The sequence below is a fragment of the Plecotus auritus genome (genome assembly GCF_963455305.1).
Source record: "Plecotus auritus genome assembly, chromosome: 7".
Lineage (NCBI taxonomy): Eukaryota > Metazoa > Chordata > Mammalia > Chiroptera > Vespertilionidae > Plecotus > Plecotus auritus.
Window position 1 is genome coordinate 90,695,361 of NC_137774.1, and position 26,945 is coordinate 90,722,305.

Here is a 26,945-nt window from a genome sequence, read left to right on the forward strand (position 1 = left end):
CATGCTAGCCGAAACCGGTTTGGCTCAGTGGATAGAGCCTCGGCTTGCGGACTGAAGGGTCCCGGGTTCGATTCCGGTCAAGGGCATGTACCTTGGTTGCGGGCACATCCCCATTGGGAGGTGCGCAGGAGGCAGCTGATCGATGTTTCTCTCTCATCGATGTTTCTAGCTCTCTATCCCTCTCCCTTCCTCTCTGTAAAAAATCAATAAAATATATATTTTTTTAAAAAAATAAACATCATGCTAAGTGGGTAAAAATAAATTGGAAGTTATTCATAGAAGGATTCAATTTATGGAAATTTTGAAACCCACCCAACAATAGTACATCATGTTAACAAATAATGTATGTCTCATCAAAGTACAAAAGTACATGAAACATATAGGTCCTGCCGAAACCGGTTTGGCTCAGTGGATAGAGCGTCGGCCTGCGGACTGAAGGGTTTCGGGTTCGATTCCGGTCAAGGGCATGTACCTTGGTTGCGGGCACATCCCCAGTGGGAGGTGTGCAGGAGGCAGCTGAATCGATGTTTCTCTCTCATCGATGTTTCTAGCTCTCTATCCCTCTCCCTTCCTCTCTGTAAAATATCAATAAAATATATTAAAAAAAAAAAAAAAAAAAACATATAGGTCCTGGGCTCAGACCACCTCGTCTAGATACAGAGTCTACTTCCTACTCACCAAGACACCCTGGGGACCACAGCTTGACCTCTTTGTGCCTCAGTCTCCTCTTCTGTAAAGTGAGAGTGAAAAGGGGAAGAGAAAAGAACATGGTGTTTGTTTATAAAAGGAGGCAAAATTTAACAGCTGTCTTGACTGTGAGCACATGACTGTTGACATTATTTTCAATATGTTTTAAATGTTTTAAAATTTAAAATTTAGAGATTAAAAGATCATAAAACAACCCTAGCTGGTTTTGCTCAGTGGATAGGGCGTTGCCTGTGGAGTGAAGGGTCCCAGGTTCGATTCCGGTCAAGAGCACATTCCCAGGTTGTGGGCTCAATCCCCAGTAGGGGGTGTGCAGGAGGCACCCGATCAATGATTCTCTCTCATCATTAATGTTTCTATCTCTCTCTCCCTCTCCCTTCCTCTCTGAAATCAATATATATATCATAAAACAAAACCAAACACTTCTACACACCTTTCCTCCACATGCACCCTTGTCTCCTCCAGACTACTTGCCACTTGGCAACCAGAGTGACCTAAAATGTAAACTAGGTCATTTAGCTTTTACCTGGCCTTCTCCAGGGGCTCATTGCCTTGTCCTGTACTAGGCTCATCTCTCTCCAACCTGACTCCCACTCATCCAGATCCATCTGGCTACTGGGTGCCCCTTCAGAACATATGGTGCACCAATTCTGGGCCAGCCATATAGGCAACAGGGTACCATGGTGACCAGGACAGAGACAGTTCCTGTTCTCAAAGAACTGCTATTCTGGAGGGGTGGGGGGGGGGTGGGGAGGAAGACAATAAACAGGGCAATAAACCGAGATAATTATAGATTGTAGGCAAGTACTAAAGAAATAAACAAGGCCATAGAGGAGAGAGCAGCAGAGACAAGGAGGTTGTTAGGAGTTGCCTTCCAGGCAAAGCCCACAGATGTTCAGATCTCAGGTTCAGGGTTCAGATCTTGGGTCAAATGCCTGTCCCCAGCAAAGCCCTTTCAGATCTCCTAGGTGGGGTGATATCCGATTGCTGATATCCTAATAACCAATCAGTGCCTTTCCTAACACATCATAAGTATAATAAGTAAACGTATGATTGGCTGCTTGGTATCCGTTTCCTTCCCTACAATGTAAGTTTCTTGAGGGCCAGAAGCTTACCCTGTTCATGCATCCTGTGCCTATCACAGTGGCTGTAGGCACTAAATCAATATTTGTTAAAGACAGAAATCAAGAGTCAGGCTAAATGATTACTAGCTTCCAAATTCTCCAAACCTATTCAGAGTGATTTTTAAGGACAAATATTACCCAAATGACAAACATTTATACCATAGATATACTTAGGAAATATGCTTTTTTCACTACATAATGAAACTTTTAATATTGAAAATGGAAATGTCAGCCCGGCTGGGGTGGCTTAGTGGTTGAGCATTGACCTATGAACCAGGTTCGATCCCAGGTCAGGGTACATGGCTGGGTTGTGGGCTCCATCCCCAGTGGGAAGTATGCAGGAGGCAGCCAATCAATGATTCTCCCTCATCATTGATGTTTCTATCTCTCCCTCTCTCTTCCTCTCTGAAATCAATAAAAATATATTAAATAAGAAAAAAAGAAAATGGGAATGTCAGAAAAACTCTCATGGTGATGGAACACTGCTGTGTCTGAGAGAAAACAATTATTTCAATAATAGTATCACCTTTGAAAATAGCTAAAATTAATAAAGAAATCCACTGGGAAACAAGCGAATTTTTAAAAATTCAATGTCAACAAGGCAAACAGCATCAAGCAGGCTCAACATTCTGTGCTAATGGGTGGGTGGAAGCAGGGGTATCCAATAGTCCTGCTCTTGAGATGCCACCAGATTTTCAACCCCATCCAGCAGCAGGGGAAGTGGGCTATCATCTATTGGTAAAAGCCAAGGTGTTGTTTTGTTGTTGTTGCTAATCCACACCCGAGGATATTATTTTCCCATTGATTTTTTAGAGAGAATGAAAGAAGAGAGAGAGAGAGAGAGAGAGAGAGAGAGAGAGACAGAGAGAGACAGAGAGAGACAGAGAGAGACAGAGAGAAACATCGATGTGAGAGTGACACATCCATCGGTTGCCTCTCGCATGTGCCCTGACTGGGGCTGGGGATCAAACCTGCAACCCAGGTATGTGCCCTTGCCCAGGAATGAAACCCACAACCCTTCCACCTGGGGGTCAACAGTCTAACCACTTAGTAGCACCAGCCAGGAGAAGGTGTCATTTTAACCAAGATTTATTGCCTGTCTCATGTGATAATTTTACTGGAAGGCTCTGGCTTTAGATAAGGATTTTTGTTTTCTATTTTATCTCCTTTCCAATCTTTCCTCTTTTGTATAACGAATTGCCCTCTTGTGTGAAAATAATCTGGAAGTTTAGCCTGGTGGTGAATTCAATATCCTGGGATTTCACAAATCTTTGGTGGTAAGAGTAGTAATTGACTTTGGCTCATCTTTGCTCTTTCACAAGAGCCTGCGGATTCCCCAACACTCCCTGGCTGCTGTGTGGCCCTAGAGGGTGCTGTGTGATGCTAGGGGGTGCTATGTGGCCCTAGAGCTATGGTTGGCAAACTGCGGCTCACGAGCCACATGCAGCTCTTTGGCCCCTTGAGTGTGGCTCTTCCACAAAATACCACGGCCTGGGCGAGTCTACTTTGAAGAAGTGGCATTAGAAGAATTTTAAGTTTAAAAAATTTGGCTCTCAAAAGAAATTTCAATCGTGTACTGTTGATATTTGGCTCTGTTGACTAATGAGTTTGCCGACCACTGCCCTACAGGATGCTATGTGGCCCTAGAGCAGCTGTGGGCAAACTACGGCCCGCGGGCCGGATCCGGATCTGGCCCGTTCGGCTGTTCTATCCGGCCCGCGGAGCCGAAAGAGCAGAGGGTTCTCTTGCTCTCCCCTCCGCTTCTTTACTTTGAATTTATATTAGTTCACACAAACACTCCATCCATGCTTTTGTTCCGGCCCTCCGGTCCAGTTTAAGAACCCATTGTGGCCCTCGATTCAAAAAGTTTGCCCACCCCTGCCCTAGAGGGTGCTGTGTGGCCCTAGAGGGTGCTGTGTGGCCTACGGGAGGCTAAAGTTCTGAAGCTCTTAGCTCTGTCTGGGCCTAAGTCCAACAAGTCACAGAAGGCTCAGTATAGGGAAGAGAAAAATGTCCTGATAGTGCAGTTCTGCCCCAAAGGTCACCTCCTTCTCTGATCCTCCTGGTATTCCAAGCACATCATTGAAAGCAGAGTGCCAACAGGCCTTTTGTAGACAGGGGTTTGTAGAAAAGAACCATAAAGGGGAAAAGAATTGTGAACTGTTTTCTACATTTTTTGAATATGTTTAGTTTCTGCCCTAACCAGTTTGGCTCAGTGGATAGAGCATCAGCCTGCGTACTGAAGGGTCCCAGGTTCGATTCCGGTCAAGGGCATGTACCTTGGTTGCGGGCACATCCCCAGTAGGGGGTGTGCAGGAGGCAGCTGATTGATGTTTCTCTCTCATCAATGTTTCTAACTCTCTCTCCCTCTCCCTTCCTCTCCGTAAAAAATCAATAAAATATATTTTTTTAAAAAGAATATGTTTAGTTTCAAATCACAAACATCCAGTGTATGTGGTGGAGGTGTGTGTATGTCATAGCTGACTATAAGGAAAATACGAATATTATTACCAAATGGGAACAATCTCAAGAGAAAAATATAGAGACATTTCAAGAAAAGTTTATTTCAATAACAATTTGTATTTTCTCCTTCAGAGACATAAAGGACCTGTGAATAGTGGTTTTACAAATATGCAAGATGGCCTGGCTGGTGTGGTTCAGTGGTTGAATGAACGTTGACCCATGCACTAGGACACTGGTCGGCAAACTCATTAGTCAACAGAGCGGCAAACTGCGGTTTGCCAACCACTGCACTAGGAGGTCAGAGTTCAATTTCCGGTTGGGGCACATACTGGGGTTGGGGGCTAGATCCCCAGTGAGGGGGTGTGCAGGAGGCAGCCAATCAATGATTCTCATCATTAATGTGTCTCTCTCTCCCTCTCCCTCTCTAAAATCAATGAAAAATATGTTTTTTAAAAATATGCAAGATGGTTCTATCAGTTTAAAGAGGAACGGGAGAGAGACAGCTAACCTCAAGAATTTTTTCCAAATCATATATAAGGAAGAAGAAAAACACCAAGTAAGTTCTGAACCTGGAAACTTTAATAATTACCATCATGAAAATAAACTGCTTCAGAGTTTGAGTCATTTGAGGTTCCTGCCAATTGGCAATCACTTGAAAAGAACGAGGAAGCACATGTTCTGGTCCCATCTCAGAACACAATTGTGAATTGTGCCTGCTGCTGGGACCTTGCTGGCCTGGCTGTATAACTGGAAGGAGCAATCGGCAGACATCAGCTCCACGCCCACTACCCTACTGCACGTACAAGGGAAGAAACTAGGGGGTAGGTACTATATCCTCAAGGAGAGAAACACTCAGGTTGGAAAGATGGATCACAGAATTTACAGATGAAAAATAAATATAACAGCAATATTGTCTTTCCCAATAAATTTCCACAATGGACAGGGCTTTGGGGGGGTAAGGAAAACGAAAATGTTAAGGATAAAAATAGAAAAACAATCGCTCTGGCCAGTGTGGCTCAGTTGGAGCGTTGTTCCATACACCAAAGGGTTGCTGCGGGTTTGGTCCTGGTCTGGGTGTGTAGGGGAGGCAACTGGCCCAAGTTTCTCTCTTGCATTAGAGTTTCTCCCTCTCTTTCTCTCTCCCTTCCTCCCTCTCTATAACCAATGAATATACCTGGGGTGAGGATTTAAAAAATAAAAAAAATAGAAAAACAATCACCTACAATATAGATTCTGGAGCCCATATTTATTTGAATGACTGCTCAATCACCTAGAAGGCAAAGTCTACATGTTATATATTGTGGACAAAAAAGGGGCCATATACTAGACCTGACAAGTCATGGCAGGCCTTACCAACATAAATTCCTAACTAATGTGGGTCATGGTGGGTAGTCACATCCAAGGCCTGTAGCTTCCTTGATAAAGATCAGTCTTTAAGTGAGCCTGTCTATCGTCTTTTTGCATCTAGGGTAACATTTAAAATGCCAGAGTAATCTTCTTTTCCAGACCCCTCAGGGCACAACTGCTGGCATCAGCGCAGGAGACCACAGAACCCTTGTTATCTCATTGCCCCAATACTACCTCTATGTGCTGTAAATGTTAATGATTAACTGTCCACCAATGGAAAAGAAGTATGTTTCTTTATTTTCCCTTTTTACCCAATCCGACAGATTTCTCCGCTTTGCTTTCTCCTGCCCCCTTAATCTACCACCAAGAGATTTCAAGTAATAGTAAATTATATTATTCATATTTTTATTATTCATCATTATTATAACACGAGCTATGGGAGGAAAGATTAGTAAAATAGCTAGAAAATCAGCCTAAAAGAATGCTCAAATCAGTTGTGAATAAGAAGTACCTGTTTCTCTGAAAAGAAATTGAGTCACATCTTACAAAAGGACAGCTCCCACCCGGCAGTATTAATAAATGTCAAGTTCCAGGGCGCGCAGAGGAGCCCACCCAATGGGTGCTGGTATTGCATCGGAACATCCTGAGCAATCGGGAAAACTGGGTGCCGGCGGGATCCAGACGTCGGCTTTCTGCCACCCAGCACCACTGGACGTCAGTCCTAGTCCGTCCGCCGCCGGCTCCTGCATTTGGATGGACTCTCCACGGGCCCCTGCTCTCTGCACGGGCAGCATGCTCCTTCCCACCTTGGCGAAGCTGTTCTACTGGTCGCGCGGAGAGGGCCTCCCAACAAGTCACACGAAGACGAAAACCGCCGAACGTCCCTTCCTGGAGCGACCTGCTTTCTCGGAAGGCAAAGCGCTCGGGTCTCGCTTTCCTCTCTCTCCCAGGCCGGACCCCAGGTCTCCCAGAGCAACCGCGGCCTTGCGCAACCGGACTCCGGCCGGTGCCATCTGCGCAGGCGCAGAAAGAGAAGGCCAGACAGCTTCCGCTCGCCCCCGCGTTCCTCGCGTTTCCAGGGGCGGGGCTTGCGTGATGGCATCATGGGGCGGGGCCTCGGGCGGCGGGAAGAGGCGGCAGGAGAATGGAGGTGGAGAGCTACAGTGGGGCGGCCGAGCACGGGGCCCAGGACCCTTCCTCTGCCCCCAGCAAGGCCCCCGGCAGTGCCGGCCACTACGAGCTGCCGTGGTGAGGGCCCAGGCCATAAATAATGGGTTCTCTGGGAGCGTAGGTGGGCGAGAGGCGGGTCGTGTCCGGGGGAACCCAGGAGCGGGAGATCGTGGGGGGCAGGGGGACCTGAGCGGAGCTGGAGCCTCCAGGGTGGTATCCAGGAGATTCTGTGAAGAGGGGGAGGGACATGGGTCGCTTAGCCCACCCGGAGTGGAGGGTGGCGGGTCTGACCCCTGGAAACGCAGTGTTGGTCAGAACATTGCTTATTAGAGGAAGAGGAGGGGAGAGAGAAACATCGGTTGGTTGATTGGTTGCCTTCTGAAGGTGCCCAACTCTATGGACTGTCAACCTTTTCTGTGCACAGGAAGACGCTCAACCAACCGAGACACTCTGGCCAGGCCCACCCCTCTTCATGATGAGAGCAGATACCTAAATGGAGTGCAGTATAATTTATTGGAATATCTACAGCTGCGTTATGTAGCCCCCAGCCACTAGCCACATGAGTCTGTTGAGCCCTGGAAATGAGGCTAGTCAGAATTGAGATGGTCTATAAGTGTACAACATACATCTGGCTTTTGAGGGCTTAGTATTAAGAAAAACTCATTAGTAATTTTTATGTTGCTACATGTTGAGAATGACAACATTTTAAATATATTAGGTTCAATAAATAATATTAGTAAAATTAACTTCATCTGTTTTCTTTTACCTTTCATAATATGGCTATCAGAAAGTTTAAAATTATCCATGTGGCTGGCATATTTTTCATGCACAACACTACATGCTTAGGCTACTTCAGTATACAAAACAAACTTCGCTCTCATGGAGCTTACATTTGATAGAGAAAGACAAAGTAAAAAAGCAAGTGCTGTGGGAGTAAAGAAACAGCTATGGTGTTCAGGGAAGGCCTTTGATGAGATGACATTTGAGCAAAGACCGGAACTCAGGGAGTAAGGCATGTGACTGGAGAAACTTCTCAGGTAGATGGAGCAGCTATGAAGGCCCTGAAAAAAGAGCATCTTTGCCTTGTTCAAAGTCCAGCACAAATTTCAGCTCCTAACATTCCCAGGTGGTGATTCCCTCCTCAGCGTCTGCAGCCCTTGGTTTCTGTAACAAGTTTAGCACTGTAGTGGGTCTTGCTAAGCTCTTATCTCCCTGCCATTTGGAAAGCCCTTCAGAGCAATAACCATCTCTTCCTTATTTCTGTATCTTCTGCTTTCCTCCCCTTGAGATCTCTGCCTCCTTTCACAGTGCTTGGCACCTGGAAGGGACTGAGTATGAAGAATAAATGAATAGGAAGAAGCATGCTTCATCTGCTGGTCTTGGAGGGGAACTGTCTGTTTACTGTAGTATGTGACAAACAGGCTTCTTTGCATGCAGCTGTTTCTGGAGCACAACTAGTACCTGCATAATAAATCAGGGAGAGTTGTAAAGGACTGAGGAAGTCCTGATGGTTAAATCATTGTATATCTTCCCCTTCTAGTCTCACTGAAGAAATTCATTTTCTCTCTAGCATAGTTTGCTTATTTATTTAAAAGATAAGCATTGCCTGGCCAGTGTGGCTTAGTGATTGAGTGTTGACCCATGAACCAAGAGATTACTGGTTCAATTCCTAGTCAGGGTATATACCCAGTTTACAGGCTTGATCCCCGGGGAAGTGGTGGGAGGGGTTGTGCAGGAGGCAGCCAATCAATGATGTTTCTCATCTATGTTTCTATTTCTCTATCCCTTTTCCTTCCTCTCTAAAAATCAAGAGAGAATTACTGGTCTGACTAGGCCACTAGCCTGTCCACTCCACATAGCCTAATAGGGTCACAAGATAGGCCTGTGGTTTCTGTCTAGCCAACCCTGCTGTGCGCACCTTGCCAAGTCTGCAGAAACTGGCAGGTAAACCATGAGGAGGCTCGGTTACATCCATATCTGTCAGATCAAATGATGTCAGTGCTGTGCTCGCTTCGGCAGCACATATACTAAAAATTGGAACGATACAGAGGAGATTAGCATGGCCCGTGCGCAGGATGACACACAAATTCGTGAAGCATTTAAAAAAAAAATGTCAGTGCTGTGTGTGCTGGATCTCTGTTGTGACGGCCAGACTGTTGCTGCACATAGGTCCAGATGGCCCACTCTGGCCCTTTTCCAGCAACAACAGGTATTTCTTTGCTGTGGTGAGTTTGGAGCTTCTGGTGTGTAATTCTCATGCACTTAACTTTTCAAATGGCACTTGGGCACCCCCTTAAATTTAAAACCTGCCACCATTTGGTGTATTTTTTTTTTAATGTATATCACCTGACAAAGCTGAGGATTGCTGCTCTTTAGTGCTTCCTTTTGTGTAGCATGAAAATAGTTATGTCAACATCTTTTATGCATTTTCTTAAAAACAGGGTTGAGAAATATAGACCAGTGAAGTTGAATGAAGTAGTCGGGAATGAAGACACTGTGAGCAGGCTGGAGGTGGGTGTGTTTTTTTTTAAATTTATATATATATATATATATATATATATATATATACATATATATATGTAAATGCTGTCTTACGGCATTTGGAGTAAGACAGCCAAGGTGGGGGATGGGGTTAAGCCATGGATCCAGAAGAGTTGAGGGAATAGGAAACATTCAGTTTGGAGATGCCTAGAAGTGGTGGGTAACTTCAGATGTTTGAAGGGCTGGCTTATTGGAGAGGAGTTATCAGACAAGAGCAAGGTTGGCAAACTTTCTGTAAAGGCAATTTAATAGATACCATAGGCTTTTTGTAAATATCTATATATATAAAAGGCTAATATGCTAAGTCTCCGACTGTCCAACTGGTCACTATGACATGCACTGACCACCAGGGGGCAGATGCTCAACGCAGGAGCTGCTGTGACGCACACTGGCCATTTACAGAGAAATGGCACCATGGACCTGGCGCCCACAAAGCAACACTCGGCTTCCCCCAAGTGGGACACAGGCCCTGCTTCCACCCTAGAGCGACAGCCCACCAAATCGCAGCCAATGCTGCCGAGACCCCATGGCACAAAATGCGGCCCACAGCCCAATCCGGAAATGGTCTCTGTGGGCACCAGGTAATGACATCACGTAGCAATGCCTGGCTTCCTCTCCCTAGCGACTAGCCTCTTTGGAGTTTCTTCAGCCCAGGAACACTACTTGCTTTATAGCCAGGTGCAAACATTTTACACTTTAACCAAATGTCTGTGAAGCATTTTCCCATGCCTCATCTCATTTGATCCTCATAGAAGTCCTGGAATAGGTAGATAGGAGACTCAGTGGAATCCTATTTTCTTTTCATTAGCCAGAAAAAGGAGATTTAGAAAGCTTAGAAACTTGACCCGACTGAAAAGAAGTAAGAAATGGTGGACCTTGAAAATGACTTCAGGTTTTCTCACTGAGCAGAATATAGTCAAACACTGCTGCAGTTAAATATTTTACCCTTTGTTCTCGCTGTGTGATCTACAATAGTAATCTGCTTCATATTGTGAGAATAAACAAGTCATCTTTTCTATCAAAGAACAGTTTAGACGGCCACCATTTTTGGACTGCGTGACTTGGCAGCCGCCATGTTGGCCGCATGGCTTGCAGCTCCCCTGGGAGCTGCCATCTTGAAACAGCAAAGGCCAACCCCTCCCTTTGAATTAGCCAGTCGTGAAAGATCCCGCCTGAGCTCCAATCAAGAGCAAAGGACAGGTCACATGCATAAGGGATTATAAACCCAAGCAGCCCGCCTGCTTGGTGTGCATGTGCTTCCAGACCATGTGTGTGCACCCTTCTACGTAGAAGTAAATATGTTTGCCTTGTTGCCTGGCTCCCAAGTGTTTTGTATTCTACCAGAACCCCTGACTTGGGAGGCTCGCCTTATTTCTAGCAATGTTGATATTTACTGCTGTGTTGCTGACAATTACCTGAAAGAGAAGTTGGAGTGCTTCACTGGGCTGGAAAAAATTTAGCTAAATCAGAAAGCAGGTCTAATTAAGCAAGTTTATCTATATATATAAAGCTCTTGCTGGTGCCAATCACATGTGTCTATTTTGATTTGTCATTGTTGATAGTGAATTTGGTTGATACTTCTATTATAGAGAAAGGGCAGATAGTGATATTAAAATATTTCTTCTAATTAATTTCCTTTCAATGTGCATGAATTCCTGCACCAGGCCACTAGTATAACTATATTTGACAAATATTCTGTTTATTTTTTCAACAATCCTTTAAAAATGTGAAAGCCATTTTTAGCTAGGGGTATCATAAAAACAGGCCTCAGGCTAGATTACCTCCACTCCCCTCATGCCCTTCCCACCACAGTCTGCCAGCCTCTGCCTAGAGGAACTAAGTGACAAGGCAGCTGGCTTCAAAATGGGCAGGCAGAAATGTTTAGCAGTAAAGCAAGCTTTGAATTCCAAGCCATCTTTAGGCAGAATCTGGAAGTCCAACTATTTGAGTCATGACAAAGACAATCTCTGTAGTAATCAGTGCTTACACTCTTAATAGCTAACAAGGTATTTATTTATTAAAATGCATTCATTTTACAAATATTTGAGTATGTTTTCTGGGACAGCTATGGTGCAGTGTTAGGAATTATTGATATAAATAGATATGATTCCTGCCCGAGTAAGATTTTTAGTCTAATGGGGTAGCATTAAAGTCAGCAGGCGACGTGATAAGCACTCTGCTAGAGGAGGACAGGGTGCTGTGGGAGCACATGGGAAGAGTTCAGGGAAGAGTTAACCCTCACAATATCTTTATTCCCAAGTGGAAGAAGTGATACCAAAGCTTGAGTGGGAGTTAGCCAGACTTGGAGGGGAGGAGTGAGAGAGAAGAGGTAGCAGGAATAGCAGGTGCAAAGGCCCCCAGGTGAGAAAGCTTGGCTTATTCTTGGGTGGGATGCCATCTGATTGGAATAGTGCTTTCCAGACATTAATAGGCATTTGAATTGCCTGGGGATTTTGTTAAAAGCAGATTCTGGTGCAGTAGTTCTGGAGATGAGGCCAGATTCTGCATTTCTAACACGCTCCCAGGGGATGCTGATGCTTCTGGTCCATGAGCCCCTGATAGCAAGGCTGTAGAGTACATGTATTGGGGTGTGTGAGAAATGAGGCAGATTGCGCAGGGCCTCATGAGCCATGTTTGAGAGTTTGGGCTTTATGAAGCCAGCCTAGACATGCCTTAATTTACACTGGAAAATCCCCAGCTCCCTTCATCTTTTTTCTCCCAGCCCCACAACACACCTCCTCTCTGACAGCTGTCAGTCTGTTCTCTGTCTGTGGGTCTGTTTCTATTTCGTTGATTTATTTTTTCCATGAGATTCCACATATGAATGAAATCATAAAGGTGAAAGGATTAAGCAAACAGACAAAACCAAAACATAGACACGGTGATTACCAGAGGGGAAGAAGGGGAGGAGGAGGTAGAAGAGGGTATAGGGGATAAATGGTGATTGAAGGAGACTTGACTTGGGGTGACGAACACACAGAATAGTATACAGGTGAAGTATTTTAGAATTGAACACCTGAAACCTATATAATTTTATTAACCAATGTCATCCCAATAAATTCAATAAAAATAAATAAGAAAAAAAGAGTTTGGGCTTCATGATGAGAGCATTAAAGAGTCATACAAGGGTTTCAGTCAGGTAAAAATGTTATAATTAGATGTATGTTTGAGAAAATTGGCTGTGGTTACTGTATGGGAAATGGGTTGGGGTGATTAGTGGCAAGGAGACTAGGAATGTCTGAGCCTTTGTAATTAAGGTGCTGTGTGGGGTGAGGAGGAAGGCCCTGTTAACAGTGACAGTGACCTCCAGGTTCCTGGCTTGGGTGGTAGTGTTGATGGCATTGACAGTCCATGGAAGGGGAAATGTGGGTGGGGCCTCAGGTTTGTAGGGGAAAATGATGAATTCAGTTTAGAATATGCTGAGGTGAGTGTTCCATGGGGCATCCATATGCAGAAGTTTGTAGCCATGTTTACTACACAGGCCTATGAGGCTGGGGAGGCTTGGCTCCTTATGGTTTACAGGTTAACCAGTTTTAATGAACATTTTTTCTTTCAGGTCTTTGCACGAGAAGGGAATGTGCCCAATATTATCATTGCTGTGAGTACTTAGTCCTGGCCCTGGTGATGTCTTGAAGTCTCATTTTCACTTCTCTCTTGAGTGCTTTCTTGTGCACAGAGCTCCTTGGTCAGGAGGCTTGTGGGTTGGGGTGGTGGGTTCGAGGGGGAGGTGAATGTGAAAAGTGGTGAACAGTCCATCAGGAGATATGATAAGGTCATTCTGCTGGCTTGGAGCACTTATTGGAGATCTCATTCCTAGGGCCCCCCAGGAACTGGCAAAACTACAAGCATCCTGTGTTTGGCCCGAGCCCTTCTGGGCCCAGCTCTCAAGGATGCTGTTTTGGAACTCAATGCCTCAAATGACAGGTACGTCTGTGAGTTAGGACTGAAGGGCAGCGAGTGTTTTACATTTTGAATTGTTATAGAAATGGCCTTTTTTTCGTTCTATGTTGTATGTGGAGCTTGCCTAGCCAGCTTTATGTTTTCCTTTAATCCTTCCCAGTGAAATAGAATGGGAATTGCTGGCTCATCAAGGTGGCATCATAGGCACTAGACTTGATGGCTTAACTTTGTTAATGGGAATTTTAAATATCATTTTTTTAAAAATATATTTTACTGATTTTTTACAGAGAGGAAGGAGAGGGATAGAGAGCTAGAAACATCGATGAGAGAGAAACATCGATCAGCTGCCTCCTGCACACCCCCTACTGGGGATGTGCCCGCAACCAAGGTACATGCCCTTGACCGGAATCGAACCTGGGACCCTTCAATCCGCAGGCCGACGCTCTATCCACTGAGCCAAACCGGCCAGGGCTAAATATCATTTTTAATTGTAGTAAAATACACAATATAAAATTTACCATCTTGCTCATTTTATTTTTAATCCTCCCCCATATTTTCATTGATTTTTAGAGAGAGAGGAGGAAGGGAGAGAGAGAAAAAAACATCACTGTGAGAGAGAAACATTGATTGGTTGCCTCTCATATGCGCCCTGATCAGGGATCGAACCTGAAACCTAGGTATGTGCCCTGAATGGGAATCGATCCCGCAGCCATTTGGTGTATGGGGTAACGCTTCAATTAATTGAGCGACCAGGCCAGGGCCAGCTTACTCATTTTTAAGTGTACAGTTCATTAGTTTTAAATATATTCACATCGTTGTATAGCCGATGATCTCCAGAACTTTTTTGTCTTCCAGAACTAAAACTCTGTACCCATCCCCCTCCCTCTGCCCCTGGCAACCACCATTCTACTTTCTGTATCTATGAACTTGATTTTATTGTAGATGCCTCATATAAGTGGTTTCATACAGTATTTGTCTTTCTGAGGCTGGCTTATTTCACTTAGCTTATGTCCTCACGATTCATCCACGGAGCCAAAGTGTAGCATCTGTCAGTCTTTCCTTTTTAAGGCTGAATAATATCCCTTTGTAAGGATAGTCCACCACATTTTGCTTATTCATTCATCCATTGATGGATGCTTGGGTTGCTTTCATCTTTGGGACATTTGTGAATTGTGAAAATGCTGCTATGACATGGGTGTATAAATATCTCTTTAAGACCCTGCTTTTAATTCTTTTGGATATATACTTAGAATTGCTAGATTATATTTGGTAATTCTGTGTTTAATTTTTGGGGAACCTCCATGATGTTTTTCATAGTGGCTGCACCCTTTTACATTCCCACCAACAGTGTTCAAGGGTTCCAATTTCTCCACATCCTCGCCGACACTTATTTTTTGGTTTGTTGTTGTTAGTAGCCATCCTAATGGTATGAAGTGCTGGTTTACTTTTCAGACATGAAATAGAGTATTATGAAATGAGGACTTGTTAAATAAAAAGTCTGCAAAGTCTATCTTTGGTTATTCCTTGAGGATGCAGATCTCAGCTCTTCAATATTATCCTAATCTTGAAGATCTCTGTAGACTTGAAACAGGCAAATGTCCTTGGAATGCAACTAACTGCTCGTCAGCTGTCATGAATGAGCCTGTAATCAATCTATTTTGTCAATGCTGATTCTTACTACCTCTTGTTCTTCTCACACTTGCATCATCAAACTCATTATTTTTGAAAACTTTAGTGACTCATAATTTTGTTGAAGAAAGAATAGCCCATAATTATAAAATATTTTTAATTTTAGATTTATAAAAACCTATTTGAATGATCAATACAGTGACTTTTTTGCATTTCTATGTCACCTTTGTATACAAACCTGCTGTCAGCTTTTGATCACTTACAAACTGTACCCTATAAATGTTGGTATACAAACATAAAAGATGAAAGAGTGCTGTCATATGTTCTTTTATCAAAACAGAAGGTCCAAATTCTTATCAGAGGATATTGGGGAATGAAGTTCTTCCTGTTAAGTGACTAGCTAGATGAAAATATATTTAGTGTTTGTCCTTATTTAACATTTATACACCTAATGGAGTGATCACCGTGGTAAGTCTAGTAACCATCTGACACTGTACAGTATTATTGACTATATTCCCTATGCTGTACATCACATCCCCATGACTTACTGATTTTTAAAATACGGGACATTTCACAAATTTGCATGTCATCCTTGTGTAGGAGCCATGCTAATCTTCTCTGTGTCATCCAGCTTTCACATGTGTTGCCAAAGCGAGCACACGCCTTGATTCTTAAGTTTGAGAAAATTCACCTAGGATTTTGGCATCTGAGGAAGCATGGTCTGAGATGTTGCTTATGTGATCAGTTTCACCATCATTAGAGTCTAGAGTGCTATTCGCTTCTCTGCAGTCATTTTCTGATTTGTCTAATAATTATGAAACGTCTTCCTGTCAATTTTTTTCTCTTTGACATTGTGCATGGAAAATGAAAAGTTTTGATTTTTTTTTAGTTGTGGTCAGTGAAAACTTTAAAAAAGATAGCAAGGACAGAGTATCTGAACTTCTTTTATGCCTTCTAGAAAGACAATATAGTACCTCTCTGAACTTCTTTTATGCCTTCTAGAAAGACAATATAGTACCTCAAGAACACACAAAAAATGAAGTATGAGACAATAGTAATAGTATTTTTCTCCCACTATTACATTATTCTTTTAGGCAATTCCATCATTCTTTCATTTTCTTATTATTTTAGTTGTTTTTAGCATAGTTGGGAATAATTGATGAGTAACGATGAAATAATTACTAGGATGATGAAATACCAAACAGTTTTAAGATACAGGAAGAATAAGATTACTAAGACTTTAAAATAAATCTGAGATTGTAAAATAATTCAGTGGACCCATAGGTAATTGCAAAATAAAATGAATCTCATTCTATTTTAAGTAGCAAATTTTTCCTTTGTTCTGAAAACCTTCAGAAAGGAATAAAAATAATGAAATTTCAATTCTTGAAAATAGAATTGCTCAAAAAGGAAACTTAAAAACTAAAATTGGGTCTATGATGATGAATGAGGGTTGAAGTTCCCATGAAGGTAACTGATTTTGCCTCAGAAGGTGACAGTTAAATTCTGGCTTGTTGTTTCAGGGGCATTGATGTTGTGAGAAACAAAATCAAAATGTTTGCCCAACAGAAAGTCACCCTTCCCAAAGGACGACATAAGATCATCATCCTGGATGAAGCAGACAGGTAGAGTGCTTTGCCAAACGTTTGACCTTGATCTCTAAATCTCTTATCTGGCTTTATTAAATCCAGAGAAAAAGCTTTGCCTTTGCACTTTTGTGGTATATTTGCTTATCTTCAAAAGCAATTTAATAGGAGCCTGAGCCCTAAAGTCAACTTAATTAACTTACAAACATTTGTCTAAGACAGTCAGCTAATATGTTTGTCCCAACATCACTTATGTGATGAATAATTCAAATGTTTTTTTATTGTGGTGAAATACACATAACATAAAACTTACCATTTTTAATCATTTTAGTCTATAATTCGGTGACATTTAGTACATTCACAGTGTTAGCCATTACCGGTATAAATGAAAAGTTTTAAATGACATTTTAAAAAAAGTAATTCATATTCTTTGAAGAAAATTTAGAAAATATTGTTAATATTTTGCTTTATTTTCTTTTTCTACGCTATATATTTTTACATGGTTGAGATCATAATATATGTAATTTTTGTGTCCTGTTTTTTCCCTTTACTATAAAAAGCAGTGCTCCACATTATTATAATCTTGTTTGGAACATTGTAATTGCCATGTTATAGTACATAGTTTATTACACCTTAACCTATTTTACTATAACATTATAGCAATAATAACCAACATTTATTGAGCACTTATATGTAAGCATTACATTATCCCAGGTACTCTACATGTTATTATCTCACTTAATTGTCATCAACAACCCTTTGACGTAGGCAGTATCATTATCTCCTTGTAGGTGAGGACACTGAGGCTCAGATAATGTACCTGTGGTCCCCAAACTAGCAGATGAAAGAGTTTCAAGGTGAGCCAGGCAGCCTGGCCGCAGAGCCTCTGCTCTATGCCCACGTGCAGCCTGCCTGTGGAAGACCCAGACAGGCTCATGAGGAGAGGCTGAGCATGCCCAGTCAGGAGGTCAGGGTTCCCAGTCTCTGTAGGGAGGGATTTGTGTCCCGCGGGCCCCAGGTCACAGTTGCCAACTGCACTCTTATATTTTTCTTCTCAGCATGACTGATGGAGCCCAGCAAGCCTTGAGGAGAACCATGGAAATCTACTCCAAAACGACTCGCTTTGCTCTTGCTTGTAACGCTTCAGATAAAATCATAGGTGAGGGTCAGCTCTGGGTGTCTTGCGGTCTGCATGGGGCTCATTTGGCTCTTTAGCAACAGAAGAGTAGGGACTTTTTGATTGCCTGTCGTGAATGAAGCACTATGCTGTGTAATCAACTTTTTCATTTAATCTTATATAATTATTTGCAGAGGTATTATCAGCTCCACATTAGAGATGAAAAACTGGAGCTCAGAGAGGTTGAGTAATTTGCCCAAGGTCACATAGCAAGTGGAGGAGCTGAGGTTGGAACCCCACATCTTTCTGCCTCTTGCTCCATCACAAGCACACGTGACATTTTGATATCCTATGCACAGTGTCATAGTCACTGCCTCTCTCCAGACATGTTCCTGCACTTTCTGTGTGTCTGAGTACTGCACATGCACTGCGTCTGCACACCGGACTTGGTTATTGCCAGCAATTGCTTCACCTGTGAAGCCTTACATGTTAGTCTTCTCTCTGACCTGGCATTTGTTCTTCCAGTCCCCGCTCCATCAGTTTGTTTCCTCACGATTTTATCCCTCCTCCCTCCCTTTCAGCATCTCAGCTTCCTGGTGGTTTCACATCCTTCTCTTTCTTTTTTTTGTTTTGTTTTGTTAATCCTCTTCCCAGGATATTTTCCATTGATTTTTTTAGAGAGAGTGGAGCATGGAAGGGATGAGTGTGGAGAGAGAAAGAGAGAGAGAGAGAGAGAGAGAGAGAGAGAGAGAGAGAGAGAGAGAGAGAAACATCAATGTGAGAGAGATACATCAACACATCATTTGGTTGCCTCCCGCACAAGTTCAGACTGGGGCTGGGGTTTGAACCTGCACCCCTGTACATATCCACAACCAGTCATGGCTCATATCCTTTCCTTTCTGATGCAGACTTCGGCACAGTCCAGCTTTCTCTGTCCCACCATTTCTCACAGCTCTTTTGTCCCGCTGTCCTTGCCTCACATCTGCCCACTAAACCCCACCCTGTGTGAGCTCAGCCATCTGACTCTCCCTTCTCTCCCTCCCCCGCCCCCACAGCCCACATCTCCCAGGGCCATTGTGCACTGTTGCAAACAAGCTGGTTATCAATCATGAGGCCCCCACAAAGTTGGTGGGCTCTTTGTGTTACCAGGAATCCTTTATGTCCTTTTACTCTATCTAGATAGTCATTATTTGTTTATTAATTTATTCAGCTATTCACTCAATAAGCATTTACTCTGGTCTCAGTAGGTGGCGGGTACCATCAATGCAGGTCATATAGCGTTTAATGAGAAACATTCTCTACCTTCAAGACATCAGTGGTGTGGTGGAGGAAACTGCGGAAAGTTTTTGACTGATGGATGTGTATGGAGCTTGTCTCCGTAGCCGTGGTAATCTGTGAGGGCAGGGGCACTGTTATACTTAGAGGCCTCCCCCAGTGCGTTTTGCTCAGGGCTGTGTGATCTGAAACTGCACGTGTTGGTGGAGACAGCTCTGGCCTTCACTTTTCATGAAAGTAATTTTTGTGATACATACAGCATTTGGATGAACTTTAATTTTTAAAGGGATGTAGCAAACAAATGAAATCTCTAAAGGAATTTATTTCTCAGCGTTAGAGGAAATGGTTTATGATCAAATTGCTGCAGAGCTAACTTGTGAAACTTAGTAGCCCAGTCTCTCTTTGGTTCCTGGAGCCATGCGTTAAGAGATAGGTGTACTTTGAGGAAGGCCACGCTGCCTTATTCTGACATGTATTTAAATTCTGTGAATTCAGCTTTTGGAATGTCTCAAAAGATAAAAATTGACTAAAGGAACCTTCTATTGTAGTTAGAATATTAATTGCTAATTGCTCTTTCTCTTATCTGTGCTGATAAATCAAATATGCTAATAAGGTTCAGTTGTGATGCTTCCTGCTTTCAGATAAGTCAGCAATTTTCATCGGGTGTGTAAGACTTTTTAAAACATGCAATACCTAGTTAGTCAGGGACACTGACCTCTTTCCCTCGATTGTCAAATAAAAAAATGACAACCCAGCTGGTGTGGCTCAGTGGTTGGGTGTCGACTCATGCACCAAGACGCTGCTAGTTAGATTTCTGTTCAGGGCGTATGTCCGGATTGCGGGCTCGATCCCCCAGTAGAGGGTGTGCAGAAGGCAGCCGATCAGTGTTCCTCTCTCATTGATGTTTCTGTCTCTCTACCTCTCCCTTCCCTCTCTCTCTCTGAAAAATCAATAAAAACTTTTTTAAAAGTGACAACAGCCAACACAGCAATAGCCATCCGGTATGAATGAATCAGAATTACACCTTTTTTTTTTTTTTTTTTTTTTTTGTCGGATCAGCAAAAGAATATATTTTTGGTGTGCCGCAGAACTTTAGAATTAGTTTATGTGTGCCATGAAATGAAACAGGTTGAAAATCGCTGAGATAAGTTGAGGTGGACTAACGCTTAGGAAAGCTGCTCTTTGAAGCCTCATCCACTTGACAGATGTGTACACAGCATCTACTCTGCACAAGGCATAGTGGAGGCTACAGATCTGTGTGAGGCTCTGTCCTGCCCTCTAGGAGCTCATGCTTGGATAGGGGAGGGGCCCCCCAAACAGCAAGCCATGACCCACCCAGCACACAGTGATTTGGGGGCCACCTGGGCCAGCACTGGCTCACTGCTGGCTGTGGCATGTGGATGTCTCTATCTTAAAGGATCTTTCCCTTCTGGAAGCCATGGCCAGCCCCGGTCATCCCAGGCAGTACTGGCTGAGGCCTCTCTTGTTGCTTATTGGTTAATATTTTGAAATTTAGTTCTAAATACTCAGTCACTGGTGAGCACCTGCTGGGTAGAGAGTGGTGCCTGCACGGCTGGGCTGTGCAGGTTGTGCAGCTGCTTCCGAGTAACTAAAGAACCAGCAGGGCGATGCCATCCTTGGCCAGGGGGCCTCACTTTCTTCCTGTCTCATGCAGAGCCCATTCAGTCCAGGTGCGCAGTCCTCCGCTACACAAAGCTGACCGATGCCCAGGTCCTCACCAGGTTAATGAACGTGATCGAGAAGGAGAATGTGCCGTACACTGACGATGGTCTTGAAGCCATTATCTTCACTGCCCAGGGAGACATGCGGCAGGTGTGTGCGGTTGCTGCCCGAGGCGGGGACCTCCTGGGCTTGCCATGCCCCTTATTTTAGGGGGAAGAAGGAAGTGACGGCTGTGCAGAGTCGAGCATAGACAGAGTGGGGAGTGTTGATCCAACACACTGATGGGACCTTGGGCTGATTGACAGCAGGCTTGCAAGGAGGGTGCTCAGTTAAAGAGGTGGGGAAGGGCCAAGACAGAAAATCACCCTGGTCGTTTTTGTTCCTCAACAGGCATTGAACAACTTGCAGTCTACTTTCTCAGGATTCGGCTTCATTAACAGTGAGAATGTGTTCAAGGTACAAAAGCTGGCTTGGGCATCACAATCTTCAAAAACTGTATTTATCTGCGGGGCCAGTGGAGTGGAGGTGGGAAGGTGCTGGAAGGAAGGGGATGGACATGGTGCTGCCGTTGGGGCTCACCCTCGGAGGGGGGGTGCTTGCCTGCCTCCCTTGTGTCCCCCTGACTCCCTCACTGGAGAGTCGGGAAGAACTTTGGGATGCCACCAGGGTGCGATCAATGCAAGTGCTGCCACTGCTGCCTCAGGCTGGTGCTGGGTGCTTTCCCGAGTGCTCTGTTCCACACAGCACCCCTGCACATGTGCGTTCTCGTCAGCATTTTGTGGCCGAGGAAACAGGCCCAGGCAGCCTGTCTGAGACCATCCAGCTGCTGGGGCCAGGAGGGAGCACAGCGCTTTCCCCTCTGCGGGCCTGGCTGCCACCTGAGACTTCCCCTCCGCACTGCCTGTGCCTGGTGTGGGTATCAGAGCTCTTTAAGGTCGAGCCAGAAGATTCTCACTCTCCCACATTTCCTTTTGGGAATACGTCTGAAAACTGATTGCCACATCCAACAGCTCAGTGTCTGATTTCTCCCTAATTTGGGGGTAAAAATTGGGTAGGGCTGTCCATGCGTTTCTTCTGTTGCTTTTTCTTACCAAGTTTGGGATAAAGAAAGCTGTGCTAAAAGCCTCTGCCTAGACCTTGGCAGTGATGTATTTTCAAGGGCACTGAGGGGAACTTGCTTAGTCACCTGTCATGACAGTTAAGGTCTCATTTCCTCCTGGAGCAAAGCATTGAGGGCTCTGCAAACCAGGATTCTGAGGGAAGTTCATTGAACTGGGAAGAGAAGGCTAAGGGCAGGTATATGCACTACCTGGAGATATCAGAAGGCTGTCATTTAGATTTACATGTTGACCTGCGGTAGAGGGTGGAATCTAAGGCCAGTGGAGGGAGTGGCAGGAGGCAGCCTTTGGGCTCAGGGAGAGTTGCACCGGCACTCAACAGGCTGCTATTCAGGTCACGAGAGGCTGGGACCCTGTCCCAGGAAAAACAATTGCGATTCCAGTGGGAGACCGGCCCAAAAGACCTCCCAAGTCTTAGTGGGTTCTAAGTGGTTCTGGGCAAGTGATCACCCAAGGGCTCTGAAATGTGACTTATAATGGCTTTAATGCTGCCCCTGAGTGGAGATTCTTCAGTGGCCCTTGTTAATTCATCTCTTGTTGGAGAAATTGATAACAGAATTGGTGTCAGAAGCCTTCCTCACTACAGTAGGTCGACATCATATTCTTTTTACTTGGTGACTTGTTTGGTGGTGAAGGGCTTTCCTCCACCTGGTTCTGTTACTGGAGAATTCAATGGAAAAAAAACAAAAACAAAAAAACCCCCACGATTTGAGAGGTTGGTTACATAGATCGCCCAGAAGTCAGTGTGTCAGGGTCCTCCTCAGATGGTCCCCTCAGCGCTGACTCACCTTCTTTTCGGTTTGGTCAGGTCTGCGATGAGCCGCACCCCCTGCTGGTGAAGGAGATGATCCAGCACTGTGTGAATGCCAATATCGACGAAGCCTACAAGGTTTGCTTCCTTCCGCCTCTCCTGAAACCAGAGGGACCTTTCTCTTCTTGAGTAGGGCTGAGGGAGTTCCCTATGCTAGGGGCTTACATGCATTGCTCCCCTGAATTCTTAAAACGATGCTAGGAGTTGGTACACCCTACAGATGAGAAAACCATGACAGAGGCTAAATTCCGTTCTCTATATCAACTCTTTAAAAGTAGTAGACCTGGAATTCAAAATTATGTCTTTGTACTATAATTATATTCTCTGCATCAGGAATTTGTTCACCGTCCTAACACATGAGGGAAGACCAGCCCAACTCCTTGCTTTGCAGTGACGCTGTCTTTCTCTGTTAAGGGGAGGTTTTCCCTCCATCCTCCCGAGGAACATGGGAGTGAGCATACTGGGACCCAGCAGTCCCCAGTCAGCCAGGAGAGGAGAACCCAGGGGGTTTCGGGCCTAATTGTAGAGTCATGTGAGCAGGTTCCAGTGGGCACCATGTGGTTCAGGTGACCTCAAGTCACATGGGTGGCAATGGTGTGATCTGAGGTCATTGGACTGATCACAGCCAGTTTCCCTGCTCCCACTAAATTAGGCTAGAAGTTGATTGAGTTTAGGGCTGAGTTAGACCTAAGGTGAAATGAGTGCAGGGCAGGGAGACTGAGGCAGAGACCCAGGTACCCGGATTGGGTCACCGAGTGGGCCTGAAGGAAGCCTTCAGATTTAGGCACATAGAGCTTCCCTGCCCCCTGAGTTTATCCCAGGATGCTGAAGCAAAGGCAAAAACAAGTGATTCCAGACCCTGCAGTCCAGGTGGCATGGAGTGGGGGTGTTGAGAAGGCAGGAGGCCGAGACCACTGCTGTAATCCCTGCCCTGGCCAGGATGTTCAGGGCTGCTCCTGCAGGGGGTGGGTTAGGACTCTAGCTGGGAAAGCACAGCAGATACTACAGGGATGGGGAACCTTTTTCTGCCAAGGGCCATTTGGATATTTATAACATCATTCATGGGCCATACAAAGTTATCAACTTAAAAATTAGCCTGCTATATTTGGTCAAACATTTAATTAACTCACCCCTGCTGCCGTGGCAGGGCCAGACCAAATGATATCGTGGGCCTTATACAGGCTGCAGGCCGGACGTTCCCCACCCTAACAGGGTTCTCCTGCTTCTGCTCTGGGGTATACTGGGATGATTAATAAAGTGCTTAAGAGGCTCGGGGACAGTAGTAGACCTTGCAATACATTTAAAAACATTTAGTATTTGCAGTATTATCTGTGTGCTGGAAAAATCAGTCGAATTATCTCCATGTGATCTATAGGGCGTGGCCCACCAGCTCCATGGTGCTCAGCTGATTCTCAGAATCGCTTGGGTTTTCTAGGATGAGCAATGTGACCCGCCCGAGATTTGTGTGGCTTTAACCTCATTTCCCAAGTATCCTTGTCGTGTACGGAGTTCAGCAGCCTCAGCATGTTCTCTTTTATGTAGATTCTCGCTCACCTGTGGCATCTTGGCTACTCACCAGAAGACATCATTGGCAACATTTTTCGAGTGTGTAAAACCTTCCAAATGGCAGAATACTTGAAACTGGAGTTCATTAAGGTCAGTAAGGGTGTAGCCGGGCCTCTCTCCTCAAGGGTTCCGGCCACGCTGTGGCTCCCTTTGTTTCACTCACAGGCCTGGCATCAGGAAGGTGCTCTGTAGTGTCCCCAGCTCCGATGGAGGCGGGCAGCTGCCTGTCCTGGGGCTGGGAGTTTGTTTAAGCCCATTCTACCAATCAGTGACCTCCTGGTCCTTAGGATGACTCTTCATTAGAGATTTGTGTGTTTATTCATCTTTAAGGTCAGATTGATTGAGGTATAGTTTACACAGAGGAAAATTCAGCCTCTTTAGATGCATTCTGTTGACAGAAGCATTCAATCGTGTAAACACAACTCTCTAACCCCCCAACTTTACATGCCCCTTTCCTCTATCACCTGGAAACCACTGATCTGCTTTCTCTTTGGGGGACAGAATTTTCCAGAATATTATACAAATGGAATCAAGCAGAAACATAGTCTTTTGAACCTGGCTTTTTCACTTAGCTGAATGGACTTTGTATTTGTTCATATGTTTGCTGCGAGGGTCAGTGGGTTATTCCTTTTTATTACTGAGTAGTATTCCAGTGTATGGAGGTGAGGTTGCTTGGTCGGATGATAAGTCTAAGTTTAACTTGATAAGAAACTGCCAAACTTTTCCAGAGTGGCTATAGCATTTTGCATTCTGTCAACAGTGATGAGCATTTCAGCTGATCCACATCCCAGCCAGCACTTGGAATGCTCAGTTGGATTTTTAGTCATTGCCATAGGTTTGTAGAGGCTTTCATTTGCATTTCCCAGTAGCTAATGATGTCGAGTACTTTTTCATGTGCTTATGGGCCATCCCCAATCTTTGATGAAGTATCTGTTCAAATCTCCCCAGTTTTTAATTGGGTTTGTTTTCTCATTACTGAGTTTTGTTGTTTTTTTTATCCTCACCCAAGGATATTTTTCCATTGATTTTTAGAGTGGAAGGGAGAGGGAGAGACAGAGAGAAACATTGATGTGAGAGAGACACATCAGTTGGTTGCCTTCTGCGACCAAGGTATATGCCTTGACCAGAATCGAACCCAGGACCCTTCAGTCTGTGGGCCAGTGCTCTATCCACTGAGGCCAAACCGGCTAGGGCTCATTACTTAGTTTTGAGTGTTCCTAATGTATAATCAGATATGTGTTATATAAATATTTTAATATTGCCTTTTTTTATTTCCTTAACAGTATCTTACAAAGAAATACCAATATCCTTTTAGGTTTAAATTGAATTTAGTTAAACATAGTCCATGACAACTTAGAGTTCATTTTCTAGTTGGAGTTAGAATTCATTGCATCAATTTTGAGTAAACCATTAGTACAGATTTAAAAAAAATAAATCTATTCCTCACTTACTAACCAGATTTAAATTTCATTTGTTTTTAGGAAATTGGATACACTCATATGAAGATAGCCGAAGGTGTGAACTCTCTTCTGCAGATGGCAGGGCTCCTGGCCAGGCTGTGTCAGAAGACAATGGCCCCGGTGGCCAGTTAGAGCGGAGGACTCATTACAAGAGTCCCTGAGAGACAGGACTCACAGCCTTCTGCTTTGGGGGAAAATGCTGCCCAGATTGGCAGTGGGACTCGCCTTTTAGTAACACGCTGTGGCCTTCCCCGTGCATCTACACACATCTCCAGAAGCGTTTGCATTCAGCCCCAGGCTCTGGGATGTGGTGATGGGGAAAGGCCGCAGAGAATGTCCAGGGCACGGCACCCAGTCTGGGTGTGTGTTGGCATTTTAGCTAATAAAACTAAAATTTTGTCAGCAATAATATGGCAGTGCAAGTCCGCAAAGAGAGCCAGCTTCCTGTCTCTGCATGCTTCCTGCATCCTTGCAAGGAGAAAAGGTGATTTAGATGACAGACAGGACAAGCTAATCTCAATTTTTCTAGAAGCCTGGAGGACAGTTCCCCGGGGTGAGGGCAGGGTTGGTTGTAATTTACTGACTATTTAGAAAAATACTCAGAACAGCTCGGGGCCATGAGCTCTTTAGAAAGGACTTAAGGTGTCGCTGAGGAAAATGGTGCATGGAAAACCGCCCTGTCGCCCTGTCTGTGCAGTGCTTGTTAATTGGAATTTCCCAGTAAACTTTGTATTCACCTGTAGAATTGCTTTTTTTTTTTTTTTTTTTGTAAGATACTATTTTTTTAAATTATGAAAAATATCAGTTGTGCATAAAACATTGAATGATATTCATGTATTCATCACCCATCCTAACAGTTATACCAATACATGGCCTATCTTGTTTCCTCTGTATTCCTACCACCCCACTGAAGCAAATCCCAGATGCCATTTTAGAATAGCATTGTTTGTGTGTTTAATTGATTTTGGAGAGAAAGGAAGGGAGAGAGAGAAACCAGGGATCGAGTCCACAACCTGGGTATGTGCCCTGATGGAATCAAACCAGTAACCCTTCAGTGCACAGGACAGCACTCCCACCGACTGAGCCATACCAGACAGGGCTAGAATGTTGTTTTTAAGGGAGTGGGGGTGGGAGTCACTCATCCTGTGATTAGTGGTCCCGTGAGAGTCTTTGATTAAAAACACTGTGTGACATGCTGGTTCTTCCTGCCCTGCGGGTTCCCTGACGGAGGGCCACAGCACTGTGTCCATGTGTGCCCGTGCTTCACATGGTGCTGGAACAGCTGGGTGAGCCCATCTGCTTTCTCTCTGCCCAAGCTCGGCTCAAGCGGCTCTAGTGCCCCATCCAGCCTGATCCTCTGCAGCAGGAGGAAGCAGGAAGGGGAGGGCCTGGTGGCACTTCTACTTAGTGCCGTCCCTCCCAGGCTGGTGCAGTCACTTGCCCAGACCAC

At 44.4% G+C, this 26,945-nt stretch overlaps 1 protein-coding gene across 1 annotated transcript; it reads left to right on the forward strand.

The window, feature by feature from the left end:
- The first annotated feature begins 6,750 nt into the window (after positions 1–6,750).
- Positions 6,751–26,688, forward strand: RFC2 (replication factor C subunit 2). The gene is made up of 11 exons (XM_080677307.1): positions 6,751–6,887; positions 9,251–9,320; positions 12,907–12,948; positions 13,168–13,274; positions 16,403–16,504; positions 17,524–17,624; positions 20,533–20,690; positions 20,931–20,996; positions 22,467–22,547; positions 24,012–24,125; positions 25,517–26,688. The coding sequence occupies exons 1-11, from the start codon at positions 6,784–6,786 to the stop codon at positions 25,625–25,627; spliced, it is 1,056 nt and encodes a 351-aa protein (XP_080533433.1). The 5' UTR covers positions 6,751–6,783; the 3' UTR covers positions 25,628–26,688.
- Positions 26,689–26,945: the final 257 nt, after the last annotated feature.

What these genes read in the sequence shown, in the direction of transcription:
- RFC2 (XM_080677307.1), top strand. Translation starts at nt 6,784, where the DNA reads ATGGAGGTGGAGAGCTACAGTGGGGCGGCCGAGCACGGGGCCCAGGAC. An exon ending in ACACTGTGAGCAGGCTGGAG is followed by an intron (nt 9,321 to 12,906) that starts GTGGGTGTGTTT and finishes TTTTTCTTTCAG; the next exon opens with GTCTTTGCACGAGAAGGGAA. An exon ending in ACAGTGAGAATGTGTTCAAG is followed by an intron (nt 20,997 to 22,466) that starts GTACAAAAGCTG and finishes CGGTTTGGTCAG; the next exon opens with GTCTGCGATGAGCCGCACCC.